Source organism: Wyeomyia smithii, chromosome 2, assembly GCF_029784165.1.
Source record: "Wyeomyia smithii strain HCP4-BCI-WySm-NY-G18 chromosome 2, ASM2978416v1, whole genome shotgun sequence".
Taxonomy (NCBI): domain Eukaryota; kingdom Metazoa; phylum Arthropoda; class Insecta; order Diptera; family Culicidae; genus Wyeomyia; species Wyeomyia smithii.
This window is the reverse complement of record NC_073695.1, coordinates 17,948,955-17,976,161: the sequence shown is the minus strand read 5'-3', so window position 1 is coordinate 17,976,161 and position 27,207 is coordinate 17,948,955. Positions and strand designations below refer to the sequence as shown.

The 27,207-nt window shown below is 41.1% G+C and overlaps 1 protein-coding gene across 5 annotated transcripts in view; it reads left to right on the top strand.

The window, feature by feature from the left end:
* LOC129724807 (guanine nucleotide exchange factor DBS) overlaps positions 1-27,207 on the top strand; it is a 172,346-nt gene that overhangs the window by 43,774 nt on the left and 101,365 nt on the right. For 3 of the 5 annotated variants that reach the window (XM_055679978.1, XM_055679977.1, XM_055679981.1), the window contains exons 3-7: positions 1,261-1,847; positions 1,907-2,022; positions 3,489-3,993; positions 4,060-4,269; positions 15,918-16,097. In XM_055679978.1, coding sequence (XP_055535953.1) covers positions 1,261-1,847; positions 1,907-2,022; positions 3,489-3,993; positions 4,060-4,269; positions 15,918-16,097 — 1,598 coding nt within the window. The remainder of the gene's footprint in view (positions 1-1,260; positions 1,848-1,906; positions 2,023-3,488; positions 3,994-4,059; positions 4,270-15,917; positions 16,098-27,207) is intronic. The other 2 variants (XM_055679980.1, XM_055679979.1) reach the window with 2 other exon arrangements.

Below are 27,207 nucleotides of genomic sequence, written 5' to 3'. Positions count from 1 at the left end.
CATTTTGGCTCTTTCTGGCTTCGAGAAAAATCTTTCCCGCTATTGTACATAATGCGGATAACGTCAGATCTCCTTTATATTTGGTCGTCAGCTTTCTATTTACTGTGGCGCCTCTAGTTGCGGTTACGAGAAATCAATGACAGCACAGTGATGAGAAAGGTTTGTTTACATAGTGGTGAAAGTTTCATCAAACTCGAGTCGGGGGATCAAAAGTTTTCGACGATGGAACGTGAGAAAATTTTGGACACTCTCGTTGAAAATCTGACGTGGTCAGGTGCAAAAATTGCGAAGTGCCTCGAATTCCCCAAATCAACCGTAAACAGCGTGCTGAAACAATTCAATGAAACTCTGACGCTGGATCGCGCTGATCACAGTAACCGCAGAAGTGGAACGATTGACAAGCACGATTGAAAGTCTGCAGTGCAGTTCGGACGGATCCTAGGATCACGTACAGCACTGTTCAACGAATCTGTCTCTGTGAAAAACTGCGGTCGTTCCACGCTAGCAAGCACCCAAACAGGACCCTCAAGCAGAATCTCGTTGCAAAACGTCGCACTAGGATGCTGTATAAGAAAGTCTTCACCAAATTCGATGGCTGCATTTTAATAGACGATGAAACATATGTAAAAATGGATTTCGCGTAGCTCCCAGGACGAAAATTTTACCAAATTGCTCAGATTTTCGTAATATTGGGCGGTAATCAAGAGCAAGTTAAAGAAAAGTGGCAGAACGATAAAAAACAGCTGATTTTCATAGCTAGTGGAAAAAATTGGCGGATCGAGTTGACAGTTCCACTGTGCTGAAGATGTTGGGCGGTATAAAACGAAAAGTGCGTGAGTTCATTCGCAACTCAGCCGAACACTTCTTTCCTGTATTTTTCCTTTAAAGGTCAATGAATTTGCTGCAAAATGATATCTCAAGATTTTTTCTACGTGTTTTTTTGACGGAGATATGTCCCATTTCATGTTACCAAATATTAAATGGATCAAGCTTTATAACCTCAAATCTGGGATAATTTTCTTTGCTGGTCCTTAGTAGCAATTCAATAATGGAGTATTATAGATTGCAATTGAGCATGCTGAAGTATAGTTTAGTAACATGCAACAGAAAAGGATGCAATGTCATGATATATAATGAAGGATGATTAAGTATAGTGAAATATTGTACCCTGAGTACGAAAACTTTTCATAAGATTAAATTTTATATGATCAGTTTATCAATTAATTATATATTCAAACTCTTTATGTGTACCTTTTCTAGGTGGCCGCTCGAAAGAAGGTTGCCCGCTGATCACCTTCCCGGACTACAACAACTTTCACAACCTATCCGATCTGGACTACCAGAAGCTGGTCCTGTATCTAACCTCGGTGCCGTCGCTATCGGAAGCCGATCTCGGCTTCGATCTGATAATAGACCGCCGGAAGGACCGATGGGCATCGGTGAAGGCGGTTCTGCTGAAAATATCCGTCTATTTTCCCGGCGTGGTGCGACACGTGTACGTACTGCGACCGTCCGGCTTCCTGCAGAAGGCTATTTCGGAAGTCAGCAATAAGTTTTTCAAGGAAGAGTTTCGCTTCCAGCTGGTGGTGTGCTCCACGCTGGTGGATTTGTATGACTACATTTCGCGAACCCAATTGACACTGGACTTGGGTGGCGAGCTGGCGTACTCGCATCACGACTGGATTCAGCAGCGGATATCGCTGGAGAAGTTCTCCGGACTGACTAATATGATCTCTTGCAACCTAGATGCATTCATGAAATCGATCCACGAAATGGAGTTCCCCAATTCGGTTGACGCAACGGAGCGGTTGATTGAGGAACAAGGCGAACAGTACGAAAAGTTAAAGGTACGCAGCTTTTTGCAAAAGTTGTTCATTTGTTGAGATTAAAATTATTGATCTTTTAGGAGGATATTATGGCAGCCGGCCGCCACGGAGAAGTTTTACTGGAAGAGATGCGAACAAAAAAGGATTGCGATAAGGATGTGGTTGAGCGATTCGGTAACATTAGTTCGATTGAAAGGTATGCTCTTCGAGATCCTCTGTTGAAATAGGCTTAGGCTTTAGGCTCAAGAAGCAATCAGAAGGAATGCTCACTGTTTATGTCCTTTACTGTTGTTGGTTTGGTTCTAACCAGGAATGTTTCCTATGTACTATCATCTGTTTATAATCCTAATATTGCTAACTGTTGTTCAATTGGTTCTCTATTCGAACCAACAAGAGTGTAAATCTATTGTCTAGCGAAGTTACTTAAAATCACAATTTCACGCTAACTTCGAATTTAAGTAATTTCGCTTCCAATTAGCTTTAAGGAATAGTTTTTAGCGTTTGAATTGTTTAATTTGCCTTGCACTGGTTACTGTCCCAAAAACAAAAAAAAAATAAATTGTTGAATATTATAATCCTACTAATTACCGTTGTTAACAAATATGGAACCTTTCGATCGCGTCCCGGTCATTTTGCTGCCTAGCTTGCGTGTGTGATTTCCAGCGGAATTCCGCAGCCGAAACCTTTGCGGAGCTAACCTTATTTGTGCTTGTGAATTCTAGACAAGATTGATGTTAGTATACATAATTGGCATCTACGTTCATTAGTTCATATCATCATTGCTAATGCTCTGCACTTAATGCCCGATAACTTTTTTGCGTTAGCTATTCCTTTTTTATTGTTAAACTTATTTTATCGTGCTTGAAGGAGGAACGCAATCAATTTATTTTAGCTTATATGTGACATAGTTACATCGCAGACAACGAGGTGAGAATAATGATTTATTTACACTTATTAATTGTAATTGAATTTAAGTAAATAAATCAAATGATTAAGTCCTTACTACATTACTCAAAAACCTGAGCGTTGATGCAACATTGCATAACTATAGGCGCATTGGAAAAGGTTCAATGTGAAGAGAAAGATTTCATTCCGGATTTCTATGTTTTGTATTGATAGTGATTGCCTTCCTTCAATTATTAGCTTGTTTTATAGCACGCTTACTTTTTTATTTGTGCCCAAATGATTAGCTATTCGAAAAAAAAAAAACAATACGTACAGTCACATAAACATCACGCAAGGTATGCAGACAAAACGTACCTCACACAGTTCACCCACACACACACAACTGTACAACAAACAATATCCATTTTACAGCTGAAGCACATGGCCACTCACAAGATCCACTCATCCCACGTTTCCTGTTGGATGCTTAGCACGCACCTAATTCTTCTAGCCCTGTGTCATGTAAATACATCATTCACCAATCTGCTAACTTATATCTATGTAATGTGTGTGTATCTCTCTATATGAAGCTAAAAACCTCCCACGAAACAACTGCTAATCTCATTATCCTCATCTCATCCAACGCCCATCCTCATCTCACATCCAACACATCGATCATCGCTCGGTCGCGCGTATCCCCTCAAATTGTCCTGTCCCCGCGAGATCGGCTGTAAAAATTTCGAAAACATAAATCAACCAAAAAACCAAAAAAAAAAGATCCAGTGCAGGGAATTTTTCAAACATTACTATGCATCATCTTGATGACAGTCGCGATTGTCACAGACTGCTGGTGCAACTGGAGGAAACCGAGCGGCAGTTCGAGGAGTTCTGGACGGTGCACCTGTCGCGGCTGAAGAAGTGTCTGGAGCTGCGTCGGTTCGAGCAGGACTTCCGGGAGCTGCAGGCCAACTTCGATCGGCACCTGAAGACCGTCTCCGATATGACCGAGATAGGCGAAACGGTCGAACGGATGGATCAGCTGATCCGAGAAACCAAAGAATTCCAGCAAAGCTGTGCGGTGGACGTTGATCGGGCGAACCAAGTGATCAGCACCGGGCAACGGCTAATTGGGTCCAAGGGCTGCATCAGTTCCTGCCCGAAGGAGGTGGTGCAGCCGAAGTGCGACGAACTGGGTCGGGTGTGCGAACTGATCAACGAACGTATCTCCAAACGGATCGAAACGTTAATCAAAGCGCGTGAACTGATGGAACGAGTCGAGAAGGTAATAGTGAACGCAAGACCGGTGAGCAAAAAATAATTTCCTGGTTTTTTGCTTTTCGATTTTCAGGCAAACAAATGGTGCGCTCGTGGTATTGAACTGCTGGCCACACAGCGAATCGAAAAATGCTCTGTTTCGGCCGAAATTGCCGGCCAAAGCTTGCTGGAAATCCAGGATTTCCTCGCATCGGCCGCCGAATTTAAACTTTCTAGTCCAATGGAGTTCAGGAATGTCATCCAGGAAAGCATCACGCTAGAGACTAAGGCGCTTGTTTCGCAGGTGGGTGTGTTTTGAAATTATATTTCTTAATCAATCTAATAGATAGTTTTGGCCATATAAGCTGTTTCGAACGCGAAATAATTACAGAAGACCATTTTGTAGTACGATTTATCAAGTCCGGGAAACCATCATGAAGCACAGTGCTGGATATAAAAATCTGTGCACCAAGAAGATATCGATCGGAGAACATTAATGTTCTCGGGTACGAAAGTGACCCTATTGGCATCGTAACAATTCAAGACATAATTTAAATAGTGTCAAGAAGCTAGATCCTAGCTTCTAGAGACACGAACAGTGCACTCCGATTTCCGCATGAGCAGAACACTCGCCGAATCATATGTTTCTTGGCAAACTTTGAAAGTTTCTGTTTCCATACTTATTCCGGAACATCAAACTTGTGCTGGGTGTACACTGGGCAGTGAAGAACAGTAGCCCCGAAAGATGCCGGAAATCCGCCTTGACGTAAGTGACACCATCCATGATGAGACAAAATGGCCTCGTTAGCATCGGGATGTATAGTTTCTGGGCCCGTGAATTTCCCACAGTATTTTGACGTTTGTTATGATTTGGAGCCTTCTGCACTTTGTACGTATGCAGTCCCTCCTAGATTCTCTGAATGAAAGATTCGGACAGATTTAACTTTGTGACCCTGATCATTTAAACGTTTTTATTACATGATTGTTGTCACTAAGAGAACGTTCACGAGACCGCATTGCATACGATGTCTCAAAAACCAATTTGCGACGTTGCTTTTCGGATGAAACCATTGTTTTTCAATTTTCGAAAAACTGACAGCGATAAAATACAGTGTATACAGTACACTTTTTACTAGTTCTACCCAAACACCGGATTTCTGGGATTAGGAAAGTTCTTTCAGAGTACCGTTGAAGCTGATTTCGAGGTGACATTTCTTTCAGTCTATTGATAACGCTTGCACAGTAGTGTGTGTAGTTAGGGATGAGCAATAGAATAAGTCGGCAGTGGAATGTGATACGATATAGATTGTGTAACAGTACCACCGTCCCCCATAGTTTAATTGGTCAAAACACCATGCCGGAGACAGGGAGATTGCGGGTTCAAGTCCCGTCGGGTTGCGGTATATTTTTCAAAATCTGTATCATATTTCCAGTTCGTTTATTTTTCGCTTTCTCCGTTGCACATATTGTCTGCTTAATGAACTTGAATGTTAACGGGTAAAAGCCGTTGTTAAAAACAGAAATTTAGTTCGAAAAACCCTTTGGGCAGTTGAGGGTTTTTTCTTTGTCGAACACATAACGGTTGAAGAAATCTCTCAAGAGACACTACCGTGTCTCTGAGCTTCACAGCTGTCGTCCAATGGACGGTTATCGTGCCAGTAGAAGGTTGATATGTTGCCAAGAATCTTTCAGTATATGCAGAACAAATGCTGAATATTCAATTGAAATCCGCAACTTGGATTCAAAACATATGTGACTTCGCTAAGAATCGGAGCTTATAATTGTATCAGAATAAGGAAGCAGGGAGAGAGTATAGGCACTGTTCATTTTACTACTCTGGAGGAGTAAATTCGGGAACCATTATTTCGTTTATTCATTTGGCATTCCGTTATAATGACATGGCCTGATTCACAAAGTTTCTCAAATTCACGCGGTTATTGGCTGTCGCTCTCCAATTTCTGGGACGTCGTGTGCTCCTTGCCAGATCTCGCTCCACCTGGCCAACTCATCTTGGCCGCTGCGCCGCTGGTCCTCGAGGCAAACACTATCTTCGCAGGGTCCGGCATTCTTGCAACATGCCCTCTCAAATATTGAGTTCGCCGTGGAGTTGCGCGAGCTCATGGTTCATTTTTCATCTTCATATTCCGTTCTCCTGCATGCCACTGAAGATCGTCCTTAGTACCCGTCGTTCAAAAATTCTAAACACTCGCAAGTCCTCCTCCTGCCCGTAGACTCCATGACTTCATAGCTCTTTTCGGTCGATAGTGTCATACGCGGTTTTGAAGTCGATGAATGGATGGTGCGTGGAGATTCTGTATTCACGGTATTTATGGAGGATCTGTCGTATGATAAAGATTTGGTCGTCGTAGACCGTCTATCCACGAAGCCGGGCTGATAACTTCCCACAAATCTGTTGGCTAGCAGTGAGAATCGGCGGAAACTGATTTGGGAAAGCACTTTGCAGGCGGCATTCAGGACGGTGATCGCACGACAGTTCCCAGAGTCCAATTTGTCGCCTTTTTTTTAGATAGGGCAGATAACCCCATCCTTCCATTCCTCCGACAGCTGTTCTGTATTCCAAATTCTTACAATCAGCCGGCGCAAACAGGTGGCAAGCTTTTCCGGGCCCATCTTTACAAGCTCCGCTCCGCCATCCTTCCCAGCCGATTTACTGTTTTTGAGCTGCTTGATGGCATCCTTAACTTCGTCTTTCGATGAAACCTCGTGTGCTCCCTTGGAAATTGAGAAATCGACAGTTCTACGTGCCTAGTTTCCCATCGTTATTCCTTTTTCGTTACGTGGGTCTGTGCCGATTGTTCCAGTCCGAATTTCTACGTTCCTCGTTCATCACTTGGGAATTTTTTGCGGTGGTGGCTTGTAAGGCCTGCATACCAAGCCCCTGTCTCGCTGGAGGGTCATCGTGCACAACACTGTTGGCACAAGGACGGCAATCGGCCGCCCCTAACCTGGAGCACAGATGCCGTTTTGAGCCGCTCCTAACATGGAAGACAGAGGTTCGAAAACTCAAAAGAGTCCTCCTTCCCTTGGTTCCCAGTTGGCACCGCCTGGAGGTTGGAATAGGAGTGACGGGATAAGAGGCTAAGGACCACTTGTGGGTTTATTTTATTCCTGTAGGTGAACTTGGCACCGATGGTAGGCGTTATCAAGCCTCTCACCAGCCGGATTCGGGAACCAATTAAAACTGTCATACCGCGAACCAAGCATATAGAAACTCCTTTGACTGGTCCTCGTTTTCACAGTTTAAATTGATTCCCGAATCCACTCCGCCAGAATAAAATATATACAGCGATTATAGGAGAGAGGATTTGAATTGGTGCAAAATTAACAAGTAAATGACTTTCTTTCTCTAACCCTGGAAAGATAACTCTGGTCATAATAGGTGTGGCCCTGAAGCTCAGGGGCACCAAAATTTATAGGGAGTGCTTAAAAAGCTATAATCCCCTAGGACAGCTATTTTTAACTATGGGGCAGCATTTTTTCGTTTTTGTATACCAGTGTTATCATATTTCGATATGTTTGAAACATAATCATGCGTCAAGTTGGCCCACGACTGTTAAGTTGTTGAAAATACAAGTTTTTCTTCATAGTCATAGTTGATGGATAGCAGTTGTGGGCACCGCTAAAAGAAAAGTTAGCGACGCTAATCGCTAAGCCGCCAACCGGAAAATTTAGCTCGATAATCGCTAAACGCTAAACCCACATTAGGCGGAACTTTCGCTAATCGCTAATCGCTAACTTTTTAATATGTGAATAGTCATATCGCTATCTTTATTGCTCGTGTTTTGTAAGATTTAGACCACTTTGATCTTTTTTGGTTAAACAAACGAAAACAATTACTTTTTAAAGCTAAGTATTATTTATTTTATATATAAGCTAAGTAAGAGGTTCACGAAACGGTATTCATATTTGATTTTGTAAAAACAAGAATAACAAAAGTTATTAGCTTGCATTGAAAATAGATACTCTTAGGAATGTTTCCATAAAAATTCAATTATAATCTGAATCGAAAAAGTAGAACTAAAGTTGTCATAATTTCAAGCGCACTGCAATTTGCCAAAGTTCTTGGTGTGCCGAAAATTTAATCTAGAACTTGTGCTTGTTCTTCAAAATGCTCCTGTGGCTTGTACGAAAAAGTATGTTCATCTTTCGAATCAATTTACGTACGCCATCAGCAATTCACAGTTTTTCTAAATATTTCTATTGTCGCTTCTCTACAAAATTGAGCGAATTAGCGATTAGCGTTTCGAATGCCAAAATAACAGTTTCGCTAACCAGCTCAAAAATTAGCGAAATCGCTAAATCGCTAACTGAATTTTAGCGTCGCTAATTAGCGAATTAGCGGCATGGTGCCCACCACTGATGGATAGTCATTACGTTCTCACACATCAATAGAATTTAAATTTTTATATTTATTTTTTAAACAAAACATGAAAAAAACGACGACTTATGTAAATTGCAATGCACTTGAAATTATAGCAACTTTTTCGATTCAGATAATAATTGAGTTTGAATTGAGTTTTATTGGCAATAAATATATAAATATGACAATCTACGTATCAAAGAGTTAGTGATTACCAAAAGTTCCGTTGATATGGATTTAGCTTATAGCGTTTCGCGATTATCCAGCAAAATTTTTCAGTTAGCGGATTAGCGATTAGCGTCGCTAGATTTTCCGGTTGAAGAATGTGGTTCGTTTTGTACAAACATGCGTATTTTACCCTTAACGGAACTAGAAAAAACAAAATTTCAATTACTTTCTTAAATTTCACAATCACAGCGCATTTTATTGGTTTTATACCCCAGAATGAGCATGTTCGGTAAATACTACAAGGTGTACAGCCCTAAGGTTTGTATGAAATGGTGACGTAGGACAAACATAAATATTGATTTTAACTCTCGTTTAGCCATATATCTCACACAGGTATATGGACTCCACTTACTATCGTGTTAAAAAATTGAATTTCCTACACGCAGTCTTTTGTATCGAGTTGAACGTAGATTTTGCATTGGAGGCGTGGCCACGCAGTTCGAGAAAGAGAAACGAAAAAAAACACCTTCGATATTACTGAGTGATTTTCATCAGCACCAAAAGAAAGTTTGTGCTTTCCCGATGCGAAAATCTTACTCTGGTTCTTAGATTAACTAATTTGCGTTTTTAATATTTGACGATGTTCGAGTGGGCACGAAGGAGCCATTGAAGCGGAAAATCACTTAATTCAGCAGTAAAAATTTTTGAAATGAGGGTTATGTCTTGCTGCGATAAACTGTTCATAGGTAACACTACCGTTTATCTTTGATGCCTTGGTCGTTATTGTGAAAATGATTATTGAGAAATAGATGAACATTTCACACTAGTAGTAGTTGTGAAAATTCTCATAACTCTCATCTTCAAGCATTCATAGTTCTGAAAAGAACTTACTTGCTTTACTTTTACTTTTAAGGCGACAGACCGACTATCGATCCAGTGACGAATCCAGAATACGTCGCCATGTCCCTCGGTCCTGGGCTGCTATCCTCCAATCGCCCCTAACACCTATTTCGCGTGCATCCTCGTCGACAGCACACATCCAACGAGTGCGGGGTCTACCCCGAAGTCGACGACCTCTATCGGGATTCCTGCTAAATATAGCCATCGCTTGACTCTCATCCGGCATTCTCGCTACATGCCCAGCCCACTGAAGCCTGCCATGTTTTATCTGCTTGACTATATCCACCGATTTGTATGCCTGGTACACTTCATGGTTCATGCGTCTGCGCCAAACACCATTCTCTTCTGCCGCCAGGGATTAAACGCAAAATCCTGCGCTCAAAAACACCAAGAGCTTGCCGATCAGCCTCTTTCAGCGTCCATGATTCATGGCCGTAGAGAGCCACCGGAAGAATCAGTGTTTTATAGAGTGCAAGTTCAGCACGGACTTGCAGACTGCGGGACCTTAGCTGGTTACATAACCCGTAAAAGGCCCTGTTTGCGGCTGCTATCCGCCTTTTTATCTCACGGCTAACCTCGTTCCCAGGTAAATAAATTCGTCGACTACTTTAAATGTTTCCCCATCTAGCACGCACTCTGCCAGCCACCATGTATTTCGTTTTGGCAGAGTTTTTGACAAGCCCTAATCACGCAGCTTCCCTCCTAAGAAGTCCGAAGGCCTTTTCCACAGCTCTACGGTTGATACCAATGATGTCGATATCGTCCGCAAAACCGAGAAGCGTGTGCGACTTCGTAATGATGGTACCGCTTCTCTGCACACCAGCCCTCCGTATAGCACCTTCCAATGCGATGTTGAACAATAAGTTCGAAAGCCCGTCACCCTGCTTCAAACCATCTAACGTCACGAACGAGTCCGATATCTCACCGGCTATCCTTACGATTGATGTAGAACCTTCAAGGGTGGCACGTATCAGCCTAATCAGCTTTGTTGGGAAGCCCTGTTCAATCATAATCTGCCATAACTCATTTTTCTTGACTGAATCGTACGCTGCTCTGAAGTCTATGAACAGATGGTGCGTCTGCAAGTTGTATTCTCGAAATTCATCGAGGATTTGTCGCAAAGTAAACATTTGGTCCGTCGTGGAGCGTCCCCCTCGAAACCCGCATTGGTACTCGCCAACAAAGGTCTCCTGCAACGGCCTCAGTCTGTGGAACAGGATGCGGGAGAGAATTTTGTACACGGTATTGAGAAGAGTTATGCCCCGATAATTGCTACAGTCCAGGCGATGGCCTTTTTTGTAGATCGGGCATATGAGACCCTCCAACCAGTCCGAGGGCAATTCTTCATCAGACCACACTCTCAGCATGATCCGATGGATGGCACGATACAGCTGTTCGCTCCCGACTTTGAACAGTTCGGCGGGAATGTCGTCCTTCCCGGCTGCCTTGCAGTTTCTCAGCTCTTTCACTGCTTTCTTCACCTCGTCCATGGATGGTGGATCCACAGCTTGACCATCATTCTGAATCGTCATTCTGCTCCTTTCGACTCCACTGTTTCCCTAACCGTTCAACAGCACAATGAAGTGCTCCTTCCAACGCACTTCTCGCGCTGTAGTGCTGATCGAACTGTGGATGTGCCTCCACTGTTCATTCAGGTTCCCTTCAAGTCTTTCCTCAATCCTGGGTGTTCAACTGCATCCTCCTCGTTGCCTTGGATTTCAACACGTTGGACAGCCGGGCGCGGATTTTGGCTACAACGAGATAGTGATCCGAGTCAACGTTCGGTCCTCTGAACGACCTCACGTCTGTAACGTCTGAAAAGTGCCGTCCATCAATCGGAACGTGGTCAATTTGAGAGCAAAGCTCTCCATTCGGGTGCATCCAGGTGTGCTAACGTATGTTCCGGCGTGCAAAATAAGTGCTACAGATAGCCATCCCCCTAGCTGCAGCGAAATTAAAAAGCCTCAGGCCATTGTCGTTCGTAGTAGAGTGGAAGCTTTTCCTACCAGTTACGGGGCGGAAGAAGTCTTCCTGCTCGACCTGTGCATTTGCATCTCCGATGACAATCTTTTGTATGTCTTTTCCAGGAGCTCATAGAACTCCTCCTTTTCGTCATCGGGTTTCTCGTTGGTTCTGAAAAGAACTGATTCTATAATTTTCAGCTAGAAATGTGTGCTACAGAACGCTGATGATCGTACCACCAGTAGCGTTGAATATTTTCCTCGGCCGCGCATGATAAAAATTGCACTCCGCCGTGCCCTCCGGTAGCTGTGCTAGCAAAATATCCTGCAACATACGATGGTGCCTGTTGCTGCCCTATGCAAAATAAAGGTAAAGTGTTTCGCAATGCCTGGGAGTTGACTCGTATGCAGCTCCCGTTTCCTAATGTCGCGTACCTCTAACAGCTATACTCCTCTCGCTATTGTGTGACAAACTAGAATGAAGCTGAATTTTCTACACGCAATCTTTTGTATCGAGTTGAGCGTAGACTTTTGTATTGAAGGCGTGGCCACGCAGTTTCGGGAAAGAGAAACGAAACAAAACACTTCGCTGAGTCAGAATATGTAGGGAGTGGAATTTTTTGCTTGTGTGACAGTGGAACTTTTTACCTTTTTTCACCATTAAGCAGAAACTAATTAAGCTGAGTTGTATGACGCTGGAGGGATCAAAATCGTGCGTGCGGATAGCTGGCGAAACATCAGCCGCATTCGTAACGTTGGATGGACTGGAGCAGGGGGATGCGCTCTCCAACTTACTGTTTAACATCGCTCTTGAGGGTGCAGTACGAAGAGCAAACGTGGCAAGAAACGGTACGATCATCATGAAATCTCACATGCTTCTTGGTTTTGCGGACGACATCGATATCATCGGTATCAACCGTAAGGCCGTGGAGGAGGCCTTCGTACCTTTTGAGAGGGATGCAGCGAGATTGGGGCTTGTCATTAACTCTGCCAAAACGAAGTACATGGTAGCTGGCAGAGAGCGTGGGAGTCCCTGTGGTGTTGGTGCTGAGGTGAAGATAGATGGGAAACGATTTGAAGTGGTTGACGAATTCGTTTATCTTGGTACACTTGTGACATGTGGCAACGATATGAGCCGTGAAGTGAAACGACGAGTTGCAGCTGCGAACAGGGCCTTCTACGGACTACGTAACCAGCTAAGGTCCCGTAGTTTGCAAACTCGCACAAAACTTGCGCTGTATAGAATGCTGATACTCCCGGTGGCTTTTTACGGACATGAAGCATGGACGCTGGAGGAAGCTGATCGACGAGTGCTCGGGATTTTGGGCGTAAAGTTCTGCGATCGATACTTGGCGGTAAACTGGAAGATAGAGTGTGGCGCAGGCGCATGAATCACGAGTTGTACCAGGTATACAAATATGCTGATATAGTGAAGGTTATACAGCGGGGCAGGCTTCAGTGGGCTGGACATGTAGCCAGAATGCCTGACGAGAGAGCCGCCAAAACTATCTTCAGTAGAGAACCAGGAAGAGGCCGTCGGCTCCGTGGTAGGCCTTACACGCGGTGGATGTGCGCGGTGGAAGAAGATGTACGATCTGCTGGTGTACGAGGAGACTGGAAACGGCTGCCCAAGGCAGAAAAAGCTGGACATCTCTAATTCGTTCGGCCCTAGACCGGTGAGCGGTCCGTTAGCCAACAAAGTAAAGTAAAGTAAGCACTATTAAGCAGTAAAGCAACAATGATAAACATTATATCAAACAATTGTCCCAACGCCGACATAGGTGTCGATGGTTGTGGGGTGGCGTGATCCACTCACAACCAACCCAACTAGTCTAGATTGAATCCTAGCCGACACCGGGAGATTTTCTGCGGCAAAAAATCTCTGGGATCACGCCTTCCATCGCATGAGGAAGCAAAGCCGTTGGCGCCGGTCCGTTAATCAACGGGCCGTAAGTTTGGGTCCTGGGCGGAGTCGCCTCTCGGGCGATTGGTGATTGGCACAACAGTGGCGGAACTAGACCGACGGCAAATAAGGCTGATACAAATTTCGAATTCTTTTTATGTCCAAGGTTATCAAAGTTAGCAGAGGGGGTGGCAAAAAATAAATAACACCGAGACGAAAAATAAAGAAATATCTTTGGTCAAAGTTTGTGTGCAAGTTATGACGTTTGTAACTTGCACTCAAATAAATGTTGAAAAATAACACTTTATTATTATTATTATTTATTTCGCTTGCCTTTCGACGACACTCTCGCTGTCACCTGACTTGTTTGTTGCTAAATTAAGCATTTATGCTGTCGGAAAACCAATGAAATGAACAAAACGGTTTGAGCTTTTTTTTTTCTTCCCCTTCCAATATTCAAGATTTTTGAAGGGAGGGGGGGGGCTTGACATAAAATGAAAATAAAATTTGTAACGGCCTAAAATAGCGTTCTCAATCACCCCTTAAAAGATTTTAGTTGAAAAAAGTTAGTGAACGTAAAAAAAAGAGTTTGTTGTTGCGAGGAAAGTTGTCCATAAATAAATAAAGACAATCAAGAATGTCCCGATAATCATCATTTCAAACAATCCAAAATATTGTGAGAACCACTGCAATGTTTACAATGTTTATGCGACCACTAGAAACAGCCATCTTAATCGCCTTACGTCTTTCGACTGCAGTGTCAGCTACCACTGAGGAAAAATTCCGTTGGCGGAAAGGCGGAAGGGCAATCAGCCGTAGTAGTTGTCTGTGGATCGGTCGGCCGTAATTAGGTAGCAAAATTGATTAACATACGCAACGCCACAGATAGCACTGCTCACAATCGGAGGCTCGAATTGGAGCCTGCTGTGGTTTGTCGCGGGTTTCTGTGTCTGTGTTTATGCTAAAATATGGCATATTTTGAACCCCGTGTTGATTGGAGTTACTTTTGTTTTGTTGCTATTATGAGCTCAATCCCGCTGTTTCCCGCGGTTACGCCGACCCGTGAGAAGAGATAACGTAATCGATCTTGGCCAAAGCGGATGTGATAATATGGAATGCTAGGTTATGACAAGCGATGCGGTATTTGCTTTGGCTTCAGCGGGAGCAACTAGCAATTAGAATTCTTTATTTGTTCTAACATTTTGAAATTAAAACTATGGCCGCTGTTGTGACACACGGCGCCAACATAGGAAACAGTTCCAATAAATTTTCCTTACCTGATGCCACCGACGCAAACGATAAATCATCTTGGGGCGAACATTTACATATGCCTAACCTACAAAACTAGTCGTCCAGTCGGCAGGGGAAAATATTCCATCCCGTGCCACGGTGATAACCGGTATTCGGTAATCTAAAAACACGTCAGCAGTTACGTTATAATGATCAACAGACGAATATTCATAAGACCGTCTCCAACTGCTCTAACCGGGAAACAACCGTGGAGAAAGTAAGATGCTGATAATCGTCAAACCTCGTAAGATGGATGTGATACTAATGTTAGGCCATATCGGAGCCGTAGTGGCACGGTAGAACTACTAAACGAATTGCATTTGTGAACAATAAAGTAGCAATAAAACTGCTGCACCCACTGTTTCGTGCATCTCCTAAGATGGCATTAAAACTATTTTCGGAGACGCTGTCGGAGGAGGCTTCCATCTGACCACAACGATTGTTGTGCGGAATGTTGTGCTGTGCTCACTATCAAACTAGGTATTGTCACCGGTGGTGAGATTTCTCGCAAGATTAGATAAAAACATTTGTTAAACATGTTGGACCTGGGCCCCGGGGCTAATAAATTTGGTTGATAAATAAGTGATGGAAAACAAAGACAGATTAGCGCTTCTCTGGGATAATAGAAATGCGAATGAACTGTTTGTTGGTTTTTGTTTCCTCGTCAGTGATGTAAAAATCGCCATCTCTAATCTCTAATCTTCTGTTTATATAGTGTTTCATTCTGGTAGAATGATGCGTCTTTTTTACAATACTTTCTCCAGAGTTTTCACTGATCCTACTTAAAAGGAAAAGTTTCAATGTATTTTTCACCGCTGGCACTAGCGGTGAAACGATCTAACCTCAAACACAATCGAACTTTCAATCTTAGGATGCGTTGAGCATTGATGAGCTGTCATTTTTCGGCCTAAAAATTTCGCAAAATCAGCACGTGAGAAATATTGGTACGCAGTGAATAGAGAAAGAAGATGCCTCGAACAGACACCTCCAACGAGATGCACGAAAGTAAGAAAGATCAGCTGCAGCACAAGTATCGGAACATACTAATTTCGGCGAACAAAGAAGTATCCCAACGAAAGCTGTCAGATATTGAGCGTCATGGTCGCGGTTTGAGTCCTATTCGGCCAGAGAAACCACGACCGGAACGTGACTTGTTGAATTCACTAACCGGGCAGCCGCCGTTACCACCGACGGTGTACCCTAGTTTTCAACCAACAGAAGATTTAAAAAACTGAACTATTAAAATTAACAAAAAAAAAAAAACAGTCAAATGTGGTTCGTTTGGGTGCGAAACTAATTTTAATGCTTCTTTTCGACCTATTTACTAAACCAGTTATTTTGTTTCACAGGTCCTCCAGCGAATCGATGATGTGCAGTTGATGTGCGATAAGCGGGTGACAACACTGAAGAAATTAACGCTGAAACCTCCGCGACCTGTCCAGACGGTGATCCCGGAGCCGGCGGTTCCCCTGCAACCACCGGGTGGAGCACCACATCCCATCTTTCGGACCAGGCGCTCTTACAGTAAGGTGAGTGAATGGGATTTAGTACTAAACTCGCTAAATAGAAGTGAGAAAGAAGAATGCTTACAATAGCTCATAGTTTCAATTAAATTGTTTGTGATTTATGTTCGCAACCATGCTAAGGTTGGCGCGGCTATGTTGCTGCCTTTCTGGCGAAGCAGCTTAGAGTGGCGTGTGATGTTTGGCCTGCCTACCTTATCTCGACCCGGTGAGCTTGCTTATTTTAGTGTAGTCAGTAAATTGTTGCCGCAAATATTAATGCGGACGGATCATATCGAATTGGGGCACATTTATTGACGATTCTCTCGAAGTCGACGTAAAGTTATGGTATTGCATAACAAAAGCATGAGAATAGCTGTAAGTGGGTCAGATGTCGGCGTAAGCCGGCTTGCTGCTCTAGCAAAGTATTGTTTGCGGTATTGATTACATGAGGAATCATTGACTGCAGATTTGCACATTTGCACTGATCTTGTAGAGACATTGTAACAATAGCAATTGTTCGCGTAAGCGTTTGTTTTTTATTAGTATTTGATGGATATGTGAAACTAAAGACTTGAAAACCAGTTTTAATTGGTGGATAACGTCTAATGAACTCAAACATGTCGACTGAAAGGCTAATTTTCAACACAGGCCCTTTTTCACATGTGATCATCATTTAACCTACAGCGTCAAAGATGCAATCAGCTGATCGTAATTGATAATCGTCTATCGTGTGTCTAATTTCATTTACCTGCCACCAGCTTAATTATAAAACCGATCAATAAATTATTGAGGTGGCATCAACGAGATGCCGTATCGAAATTGATCGCAACTTGATCATCAGTAATGAACGACCGTCTGATCTGGTTTTTTTTCTCTCGAAGCAATAGTTTCATCATCATTCGTACGTTTCAAAATTTTAGTATTCATACGCAAGCCGATTTGATGGATCGCGCTGCTGGTAATTGATCGTTCATTTGTTCGCACCTTCTGCCATCTCCGGACACCATAAATCATTCACCAGTAGACGAACGGTAGACTGTTAGCCAAAGTCCATATTCAGCGAACAGGGAGATCACGGTAGATTACGTGACAATCGGGACAACCGAGTGACATCATTTCGCAACCGGGCAGTGCTGGCTGACCGAAAGCCGTCACATACATTTTCCAACGACCATTGATGTTGATAAGTCCACATCATAGCTGGAGACGTGTCGTCTTGGGTGGTAATGTTACGGTCGCCATTCTTCATTCGAATGGCTGCGACGAAAACAAACGGCAATTTTAATTACCCTTTTCACGCGGCCTCTTCACTTAGCAAAAGTTAGTATTTCAAGAAGCGTATAATTATAATCGACTGACTTTTTCGGTTAACGGTTGCAGCATCATCTGTCCACTTCTGAGAGCTCTTTTAGCTAGCAGCTCAGTTGATTTTCATCGCGGTTTTTGCACAATCTAAACATGTACAGCATAGATCAACATTTTCTTATTTTGCCTGAAATTTCAAGCTAAATTCAAATATGTAAAAGTCAACACATGAGCATCTCCAACAGAAGGCAATTATTATCATTTCCACAGCTCGTTTTTTTTCTTTCTCTCGAAGCGTTTACTTCCTCTATCAGGGCAATTAGCTCATTACCGAGCCCTCCCCCACGGCTGCTCACTTAAATATGCATGCATGAATGAATTAATGTTATACAAATGTGCCTAATTTATCTGCTTTGTATGAGAAACATTGCGCAATGCTTTCGCAGACATTTGATTGTGCTGTGATTCATCGTCGTCATACCTCCTCCGTTCAAAACAAAACAGTTTCCCATTTCGTCTTGCCGCAATTTTCCATTTTAGTCGCCCAGCCGATTGGAGGAAGAATGTGTGGAAGGTACGCGAGGAATGAAAATCGCAGTTGAAATTTCCTCAATTAGATTTGTAACGAAGTTTGCTGCATTTAATTCTGTCGGCGAAAGAAGAAATGACAGCCAAAGGGAAGTAACACGTCATCGGCGTTCGTTTTCGTAACTTAAAAAAAAAAAAAAACAAAATCACTTAACAACACAAGCCCGCCAAGGATGTGCCGACTTACGTTAGCGTTAATCTACACGCATCAGCGCGAAATCAATTGGCCGATTGGCGCGTGTGTATGTTTGTTGATAGTTATTGCGTGTTGAACATTCGGAACAGAAAACACCGATACACAGTGCTGACCAAATTTCGGCTAGGTTTTATGTTCGTTCGTAACATCCTGAGCGAAACGGGATGTAGAAAGCATCGTTTCTATGAAACAACATTTTGTATCGCTGGTGATACGTAACACGATGCGATATGTTTCAAGTGCAATGCTAGTGAACTTCACAAATAATGAAAATTGAAGAGTTTTGAGTAATCTGGTGTGAAACAGTCTATTTTACTTCAAACTTTATCAGAGTGCTTCTTATGTCTCTCGAGGCAATACTAAAAATTATTTAAATTTGAAAAAGCGAAACACATTAGCACAAAAGTTGATGTTTTTAATTAGTTTACATGTAATAGCAGCGCAACCTGTACGTGAAATCCGCTGATTATTCGCTCATCATTTTTTATTTCAATATCTACCCCGTTTCAATTTTCGAACAGTTTCGTTTCATTTTCGTGCCAAAAACTAACGTTTTGTTTTGGCCTATAGAAAAAAGATGTTTTTCCAATAGTTGAAGGAGTTGTTTAAAACACGCACGGTTAACGTAGAATTACGACAGCCTGCCCTAGGTCAATGTATTTCTTGCAATAGGTATGAGAGTACGGTTGATATGTTCTTATGTTGACCCTGTTGGAAGATAAACTCAGTGGTCTACCTGCTTGCTTTATGGACAACTTAACTGCTGATAAAGTTCTGAAAATGGTAGAAACTGCCACCGAGCTAACCACAGAAAAAAAATTAAATTCTTAGCGCCCCAAAAGGATATTAATTCTACACATGCATTGAATTTTGATATAAGCGACGTTATGCCAATTTTGTGACAGTTTGTTCGTTTTACGTTTTTTAAAGTTAGTGCGAACCAATCACGGGTGCTGTATTTTTTTTACTATGATGCTTACAGTTTTTATGAGTAAATACCACTCCGTTTCTTGATAATAAACTCACGATTACTGTAGTATTCAAATGCGGAAAACTCATTTTCAATACTTTAACTAAAAATAAGTGGTCGTCCTTAAATCGAGAGATGGTTTTAGTTTTCACAAAACTGGGAAAACGTCTGTATGTCGACGGTGCTTCCCACACAGATGGGAGATCTAAACTCTAGCGCTATGGAAGGTTCTGTTTACTCTGCTGGTCCGTCCGCTATGGAAGGTAGCGAGCCTTGCAACAGTGATCGGATATACCGCTGCTACTATCCGCTAATGCTACCCACTGCTACTTAGTTAGGACCGTCCTAGTGGCCATCCACTAGTACATTGATTGGTTTAAGCAGAAGCAGTGATGGTCGTTTTCCCAAAACGCTTTTTTTTGGCAGAAGTTTGCGGTGTTAACGATAGCGACGCAGCAGATCAACTAAAATATAACAACTCATATTATTTTATTAGTTTAGAACTGTGCCGGGTATCTGAACGATCGTTTTTATAAACACTTTATTTTCAGTGCAAACGAGAACGTTTTTCTCGGAAAAAACATGTTTTGAGCGCTGAAATGCATTAAATTTTTTTCGACAAAGTTAAACTTCGTGTATCAAAAACTGATTTTTTAAGGACCGGGGAGTTGATAACGAACATTAAAAAAAGATGAAGAAAATCGGTTCAATAGTTTCACATTGACTTTCTCCCTATTGCTCAGATCTCAATGAAAATTTGTAAAAATGTTCTCAAGATGTTGTACTTTAAGATAATGCAATAAAAACAATTTCGATTTTTTGAAAACTAAAAAGTAATACAACCCTTAAGTTAAAATTTTACAGTTTTCAAGGCTTGATTATGCGTTTTAGTGTTGTATAAAGGCAGATTACAGAAGGTGCCGCACTTAGTTACACAACACTTTATTACGCTGCTTTTGGGTGTTGCATATTGCAGAAGGAAAAAAATTCAGTTCGTGCTGAGACATGGAGATGAAGGCGAATTTGCAACCCGTTTTGTCAATGCGATCTAACATTTTGAATGAAGTGTTATGAATGAACGAGAAAATGTTGACTCTTCAATTAAATATTAATTAATTTGTCCTCAAAGGAACAGTTTATAGCTTTATTTATCTAATATGATGCTAACCGCATCTTTGTGCTATCCCCGACAGTGCGAATAAGGCATACTTCTGATAACATAGTGAAAAGCTGTTTCCATACTGAACATTTTGACGGCCGACAGTTGTTTATTACCAACACCTCCGTCTGCGTGTTTCCAAAATCAACAGCTTTTTACTGAAGGAATATAGTCACGCCGGATGTTGCCGCAACCGCACAAAGATAGCCTATTACATGAGCAAATAGTGCCGCTGCCGCTACCGCACAAAGGAAGCTTTTAGATAAAATGCCTCTACACCTACTTATAAACCGCTGCAATTGGCCCCTGGACTACAGGTGCCGTTACCACACAAAGACAACTGTTCATTAGATGAAGTGCCGCTGCACCTATCGCAGCTGGCGCTGTCATTACTATTATTGATATCCGCTGCAGTCATCCACTGTCGCTACTGCTGGTATCCGCTGTCGCTTCTTAATTAGGACCGTCCTAGTGGCCATCCACTAGCAAACTGATTGGTTTGAGCAGAGGCAGGCTCTTATAGAGAAGCAGTTCCACAAATAAACTAATTTTATCTACCATTTTTGATTCGGCTGAAACTTTGCATAGATGTTACCATGGGCAAAAGATGCCATTTTTTGCAATACGACTCATTTTTGAAAAGCTATTTAAAAATGCTATTTTGGGAAAGTATTGATGATTACAAATATTTTTATTGTCAAAATCGGTATCACGTCTTCGCTAAAGTTGTTGATAATAATTTTGTCTTAAAAAAAACACTCTAAAAATTTTTTTAATGGAAAAAGGTAGACGAAAAATTTAGAATTAATTACCTAAAAAATGTTAAATCTATTTTTTTAAATAACTACAAAAGATTACTTGAACATTGAGAAATGTCAAATCATAGATTTTTTCGTAGGTCAAAATCGGCGTTTCACAAGACTCGTTAATTTTCAATAGTACAATAGTTAGAATATTCAAACTCTAATTTTCTGCATTTGGATGGGTGCATAGATGATTTGCCAATCGATTGATATAAAAATGAAGGAAGTGGGTTGGAAATTGACTGAGTTTTAAACTTTTGAAAGTAGGCAATTTTCGCGACGCTTTCGATGTTTTCTGTTATTTAATATGTACCCCTATTAACTACCGTTAGACGTAATTATATGCAAAAAATGAAATTATCATCTTACGACCATTTTTAAAACTTTGTAAATAATATCAATTCTGCATGACTGAAATTTAATCAGAAAACACTTATTTTTGCAAATTTAGTTTCTTCCACAATTAAAAAAACAGCAAATTCAATTTCAGTGCATAATTTTTCCAAACCTATGCAAATCCAAATAAATTTTCCATAATCTTCGCACATGACGTACGTAATTCTTATTTCTAGAAAAATGTCAAAACACGTTTGAGGAAAGAAACATCGTGATGGCAACGAGTACGAGTACGTTCGACATGTTTGTTCAAGAATATAATAAGACGAAAATCCTTACCAACGCCAGAAGCAAAAGAAGACGATTATAGATGTGAATAAATGATCTACCGTGACCATTTACAAGCCTGTTGGCAACATATTTTTTTTCACTACACTTTTCACTTTTTATTCACTTTCGCTATTTAATTCTATCACTTTTCACTTTTCACTTGCAAATACGTATTTCGGCACTGACATAGTGCCTTCGTCAGTGCTTATTTGGACTATGTCAGTGCCGAAATACGTATTTGCAAGTGAAAAGTGAAAAGTGATAGAATTAAATAGTGAAAGTGAATAAAAAGTGAAAAGTGTAGTGAAAAAAATTTTTCTATCAAGACGCTCGAACGTAAGTGAATAAATTTGAACATATTTTTACCTATTGGCAGTTTTAGATAAGAAAGCTGAATTTATGTTGAAAGCAACGCAAGACAATTGTTCATCCCTATGCTTAACGGGGTGTCATCCGTTCTTAATTTTGTCTTGGCGCTGTTTGTACGCGAGGCATGCGAACAACTCATGCTCCTCTATCGCAGGCATCATCCACATGTTGCTCTCTGCATTTACCACATCTCCTTGTTGCCGTAGTGGGTGGCCGTATGTCAAGAATACTCCTCATTCTCCCTATGAGCATTACGTAATTCATGGATGTTGCCTTAATAGCGGAGCAGGCAACGACGATCCTGTCTCCTATTGAGAATCGGAAAGTGTTATGCCATGTGACCAAAACTGCACGAGTTTTGTTTCATCAAACAGGTTCAAATGAATTTTTCATGAAGTGATGAGCGTGTGTCTTCAACACGGCTTGCATACGCTTGCAAAAAAAAAAACAAATGTTCATGTTTTTCTCGAACGCAATTTACAGATCGTGATGTGATTTTTTACCTGTCTCCTTAAGCTCACGACGAATAAACTAATACGCACACCGAATGAGCTGGAGGTGGAAGCAATATGAGCAAAATATCCGACAGTTTGTGGTGCTTCTTGACTGGATTACTTTTTAAGCAACAAATTTGTCACAAAAACGGAGAATTTCCCGTTATTGCTTTTGAAGGAGTTAGTGAAAATTTTGCGTATGGTTGGAACGGCCAGTCGTTATCTTTTAACATAAGCCAAATGTATGACAGTATGTCTTGTAACCTAACCGGAGAATATTTTGCTTTTTAATTAACAAATTTGAATTACCAAGAAACAATTATGCGTGTATGTTTTTCAAAAAACCAATGATTTTTATGAGATAATCAACGAAACAGTTTGTGAAGTATATGCCTGCTTAGAAGAGAAAATGCCGCGTTTAATTAATATTAAAACTAGTTTTCGTCCCATTGCTACTATAGTTAGGCTTTTTGTTTTCGAAAAAACACCTTCATAACTTACATTAGAATTGATTTTCGTTTACGGCCAATTTCCGATTGGAACCGCCGCTCCGTGTCTGCAGTGATGCTACTGCAGGTTTTTTCATCATATGCAATTTTAAACTGGCCATCGAAGCCGCTTAACTCGATTGCAACTGGGTAATGGTGGCAGGCAAGTATATGAAAAATAACTTCACGTGCATCCGAACACTTTCTTCATGACGAGTATTGCGATTTGGCTCTCGGTTACAGGGTTCGTTTTCCTCATTTTTTTCTCCTTTTCGTTTATCCATATTCGTATATTTAGGAAACTCTAAATTGTGATCAACAACTGTGTTGTATTAATATTTACGCTGATTGTTTTGCTGTTTTTCGTACACTTCGATCATTATTTCGCCAGTTACGGCAATGGTTAGTAGGTTATGCGGCTGAAGGTCTTTGGACGCTGGATATGGAACAACAGTGTGAAACTAAAACTATGTTGAAGTACAAAGTGTTAGCCACCACAATTACGTCATTTGAAGGACAGTTCAACACATTGTTCCTCCAAATTTCCACCCGAAAGTCATCCTTCTCACTTATGTTCCGGTGGGATCGTTAAACCCACTCAAATTCGCCGTTTCTCAACTGTCAGTGACTTCGGTTGGAGTGAACTACTTTGGATGGTTTTCTACCGGTTTAAGTAGCATATTGAGAAAAGTAGCAGCAGTCGGCTTCTGATTTGAGCGCTAGTTTATTTTCTAGCAAGCTCATGAACAGTTTTTTCGTCTGCCATGCATGGACAAGCTTGGTCAAATATTTTCCAAATTCAAACAATCGAAATTGTCGAACAAATGAGTCGAAAAATAATCATAAAATGATTATAATATACAGCGCTCAATAAAAATTGGTAATTTCTCATAATCACACTGACTTACTCCCAATCAAATCTATTTTTTTCTATTATTCGTTCAATTCCCATTACGATTACAAGCAATTGGATCATAAATATCCACATTGTTTTCAGCCGGTAATGAATTGGGATAATTTTTTTCTTGTTTTGACGTAACAAATCACTTTCACTCGGGAACTTTTGACCGGCTGCTGAGAAGGTGGGGTGGTGAAGTGGCTTGGTGGCAGGAAAATGAAACCTCATACACTGATGACCGAATTTCACTTTTACTGCACACTTTCTGACAATTCGCCCGACTATCGGCGAGTGCGGGAAGGTCATTCGCTGAAAGAGGAAACAATTGATGCGATATATATAAATCGTGGTAAGTGTTCATTTCGCATATTCATCGTTAGCAATGTTTATTTCGATGCTAAGGCAGCCGCAAAGTGCAATTCAATTTCCTTCTATAATTATCCAATCTCGTTTCGGACTTTGCGCCTGCCTTATCGCTTTGCTCGTTGAGAATTTGCGAAAGTGGAAAAACACTTTCCCATGCGCTTCGTTCATCGCTGGCTGATTGAAAAATTTGGCAAATTTGACCGGTTGCTGTTGATGGGTGGTAGATCGATCCGAACGTGATTGGTGGAAAGTACAGTCTATTGTTATTGTTGTTGTTGCGTCTGCGTCCCTTGGTGATTGAGAGAAAAGATCGATTACATTTGCGAGGGTTGGGTTATTGATGTTTATTGTTGAGTGGACTCGAATACTAGGGGTTTTCTCCTTTCCTTCTCTTTTAACTTTCTATTAGATTTCAAACAAAGCTCCAATTTTGTTTTTATTTTAATGAGACAATAACAATGGGGATATAAAATTTTACTATTTAGTTTGTTCATCTGTAAATTTTGTTCAGATGACGCGTTTGACCATTTTTTGATTCAATTTTCTCTTTGATGACAACCTGATGAAATAGATTCCTACCATACAAACTGAGAAAATAAAGAGAGCAACAACAACAATGTCGAAGGAATGGGGGTTCCTTTTACGCATGACTGAACAGGCGGGTCCTTCGGTATCACCCCTCTCTAACGGCAGAACAGGATGTATCGGGCTAATGTGCGTCATTTTCCTGCTTGCCTGGTACAAGAAAATCGTAACATTTCACGCTTCAGTGAGCACATTAGGGAATCCGGTCCATGCTGGAATGCGGTTGTTTTCTGCTCCGGTATGGATTCCTGGTCTAGAAGCAATTCCGTTTTCGCTTGACTGAACAGGAAGTGCCAATTCTTAGATTGATGTGTGATATAATTTCCAGAACCAGTGCATTTCATCTGGCCAAGGACGCGTGTTCTCTGCCTAGGTCAAGGTTGTGTACCTTGATTGTGAGATTTTATGTCTCTTATCTATTTCCGCTCATGCGCAAAGCCGAGTATTTGAAACATTTCGTTTGCGGTGAAATATTTCCGCCGGTTCTAATGGCTTTAAAGATGGCATTTTACCACGCAGCGAAAGTTTTCACCCATGTTTGGTTACTGTTTTCAATTCTACTGTATCGTATCAAGTATTGACGATAACAAGTAATGGAATAGATGATTTTATTTCAAACATTGCACCTTATGAATTGCTTATTTTTCACCGGTCACATGGAAAAGCTGCAAATCTCATTACTGATGGTGTTCCGTTTGCTACAGAAATTTCCCACAAATAGCATTTTATAATTGTATACTCTGTTGTTACATTGTTGGCTTAGTGCAACATATCAAACACTCAGTCCGAACCTAAATGTTGTATCATCGTTGTATGTACTTCTGATTACCCATATGTAGCAGCCACCGGAGCGGGGTGCTTTCATGTAATCACTGCAATTCGTCGACGATGGGAAGAGAAATTTTGCCTAGCCACCACAATCGGTTCTCGCCGTCGTCGGATTGTAGCTAACTTTCCTCTGCAGACATATGCGCTAGAAAAGCCGACCGACCACCCCGCGTAGTAATTCGCGATGAGATCTGCCAACAGTTATGTGGGTAATAATTTCTTTTAGTTGTCAGCTTCTTATGCATTCTCTGTGTAGGTACATGTTTACTGTCAACGTGGGGGCCTGGGAGCGGCACCTGTCAGATTTGCGAGACTCCAATAACTAGCCGTCTAAGTACAATGCTTCTTTGTAGAGATATGATTCAAAGTGGCGTTCACTCAGAACCAGAGCTAGTTAATAGGGAGTCATCAAGACAGTGATATTTCCGTCTACAACTCACCGGACTAATTATTCACTATGAGGGGTGTGTGATCACCTTAATCCAATTAAATATGATGCAGGTGTTATTCAAGGTGTATGTACTGACTGCATTGAAATAGATTTTATTGAACGGTCGTAAATGGCTTCTATAAGAAGTTTAAACACAAAGTGATGAAAAAAAATGTAAGAAAATAGTTTTGCTGATGTTTACTTAACCAATTATTAACCAAGATTAACTCCGATCCACATCTTATCAGTATTTTATATTGGCTATATTACACAGAGCAACAGAAATTTACTTTTTTTCTACTTCGGTTTTTTTGTGTAACTTTTTGAAGCATCCTGATGCAACAACAAATTTTTCCGAGTTTAAACCCATTTCACCTAAGGATGCAACAATGGCGCCATTTTGTATTATGGAGAAATAAAAAATTTTCAATTTTATCTCGATGACATTTTGTTTTAAAGCCAAATTTCAAAATTTCACATTATAGCATCTTCTAACCCATGTTTAAAAAAAAATAGATCTTAGAGCGGACAAAAACTGACCTCAAAATGGTGATTCTGCGAAAATATTTTTGGATCCGCTCATATCTAAATGTGGTAGTCAAATTATGTCTTGTATCCAGGAAAAAATCTCAGAAATTGAATGACAGGATTCACGTAAAATGTCAACAACTAACTTATTTGCAATCTGATAAAAATAATATCAAGAGTGTAAGTGGTACTTGAAACTTGTATGGAAGAGATTTATGGACCAGGCAAAACGTATAATGTGATTAAGTGTGAAATCAGATGCAGTTTTGATATCTATTGCCCAGAAATATTGATTACCTACCTATAAAATATCACTTACTCAATATAACAATACTGGCGGGCATACGTACAAACCTTGAATTAGAAGACATAATCGTTCTCATATTACCAGACGATTACATAAAATAAGGACTAAATATGAAAAACAACGTACGAGGGAACTTCAATGTCCATTTGTGTTT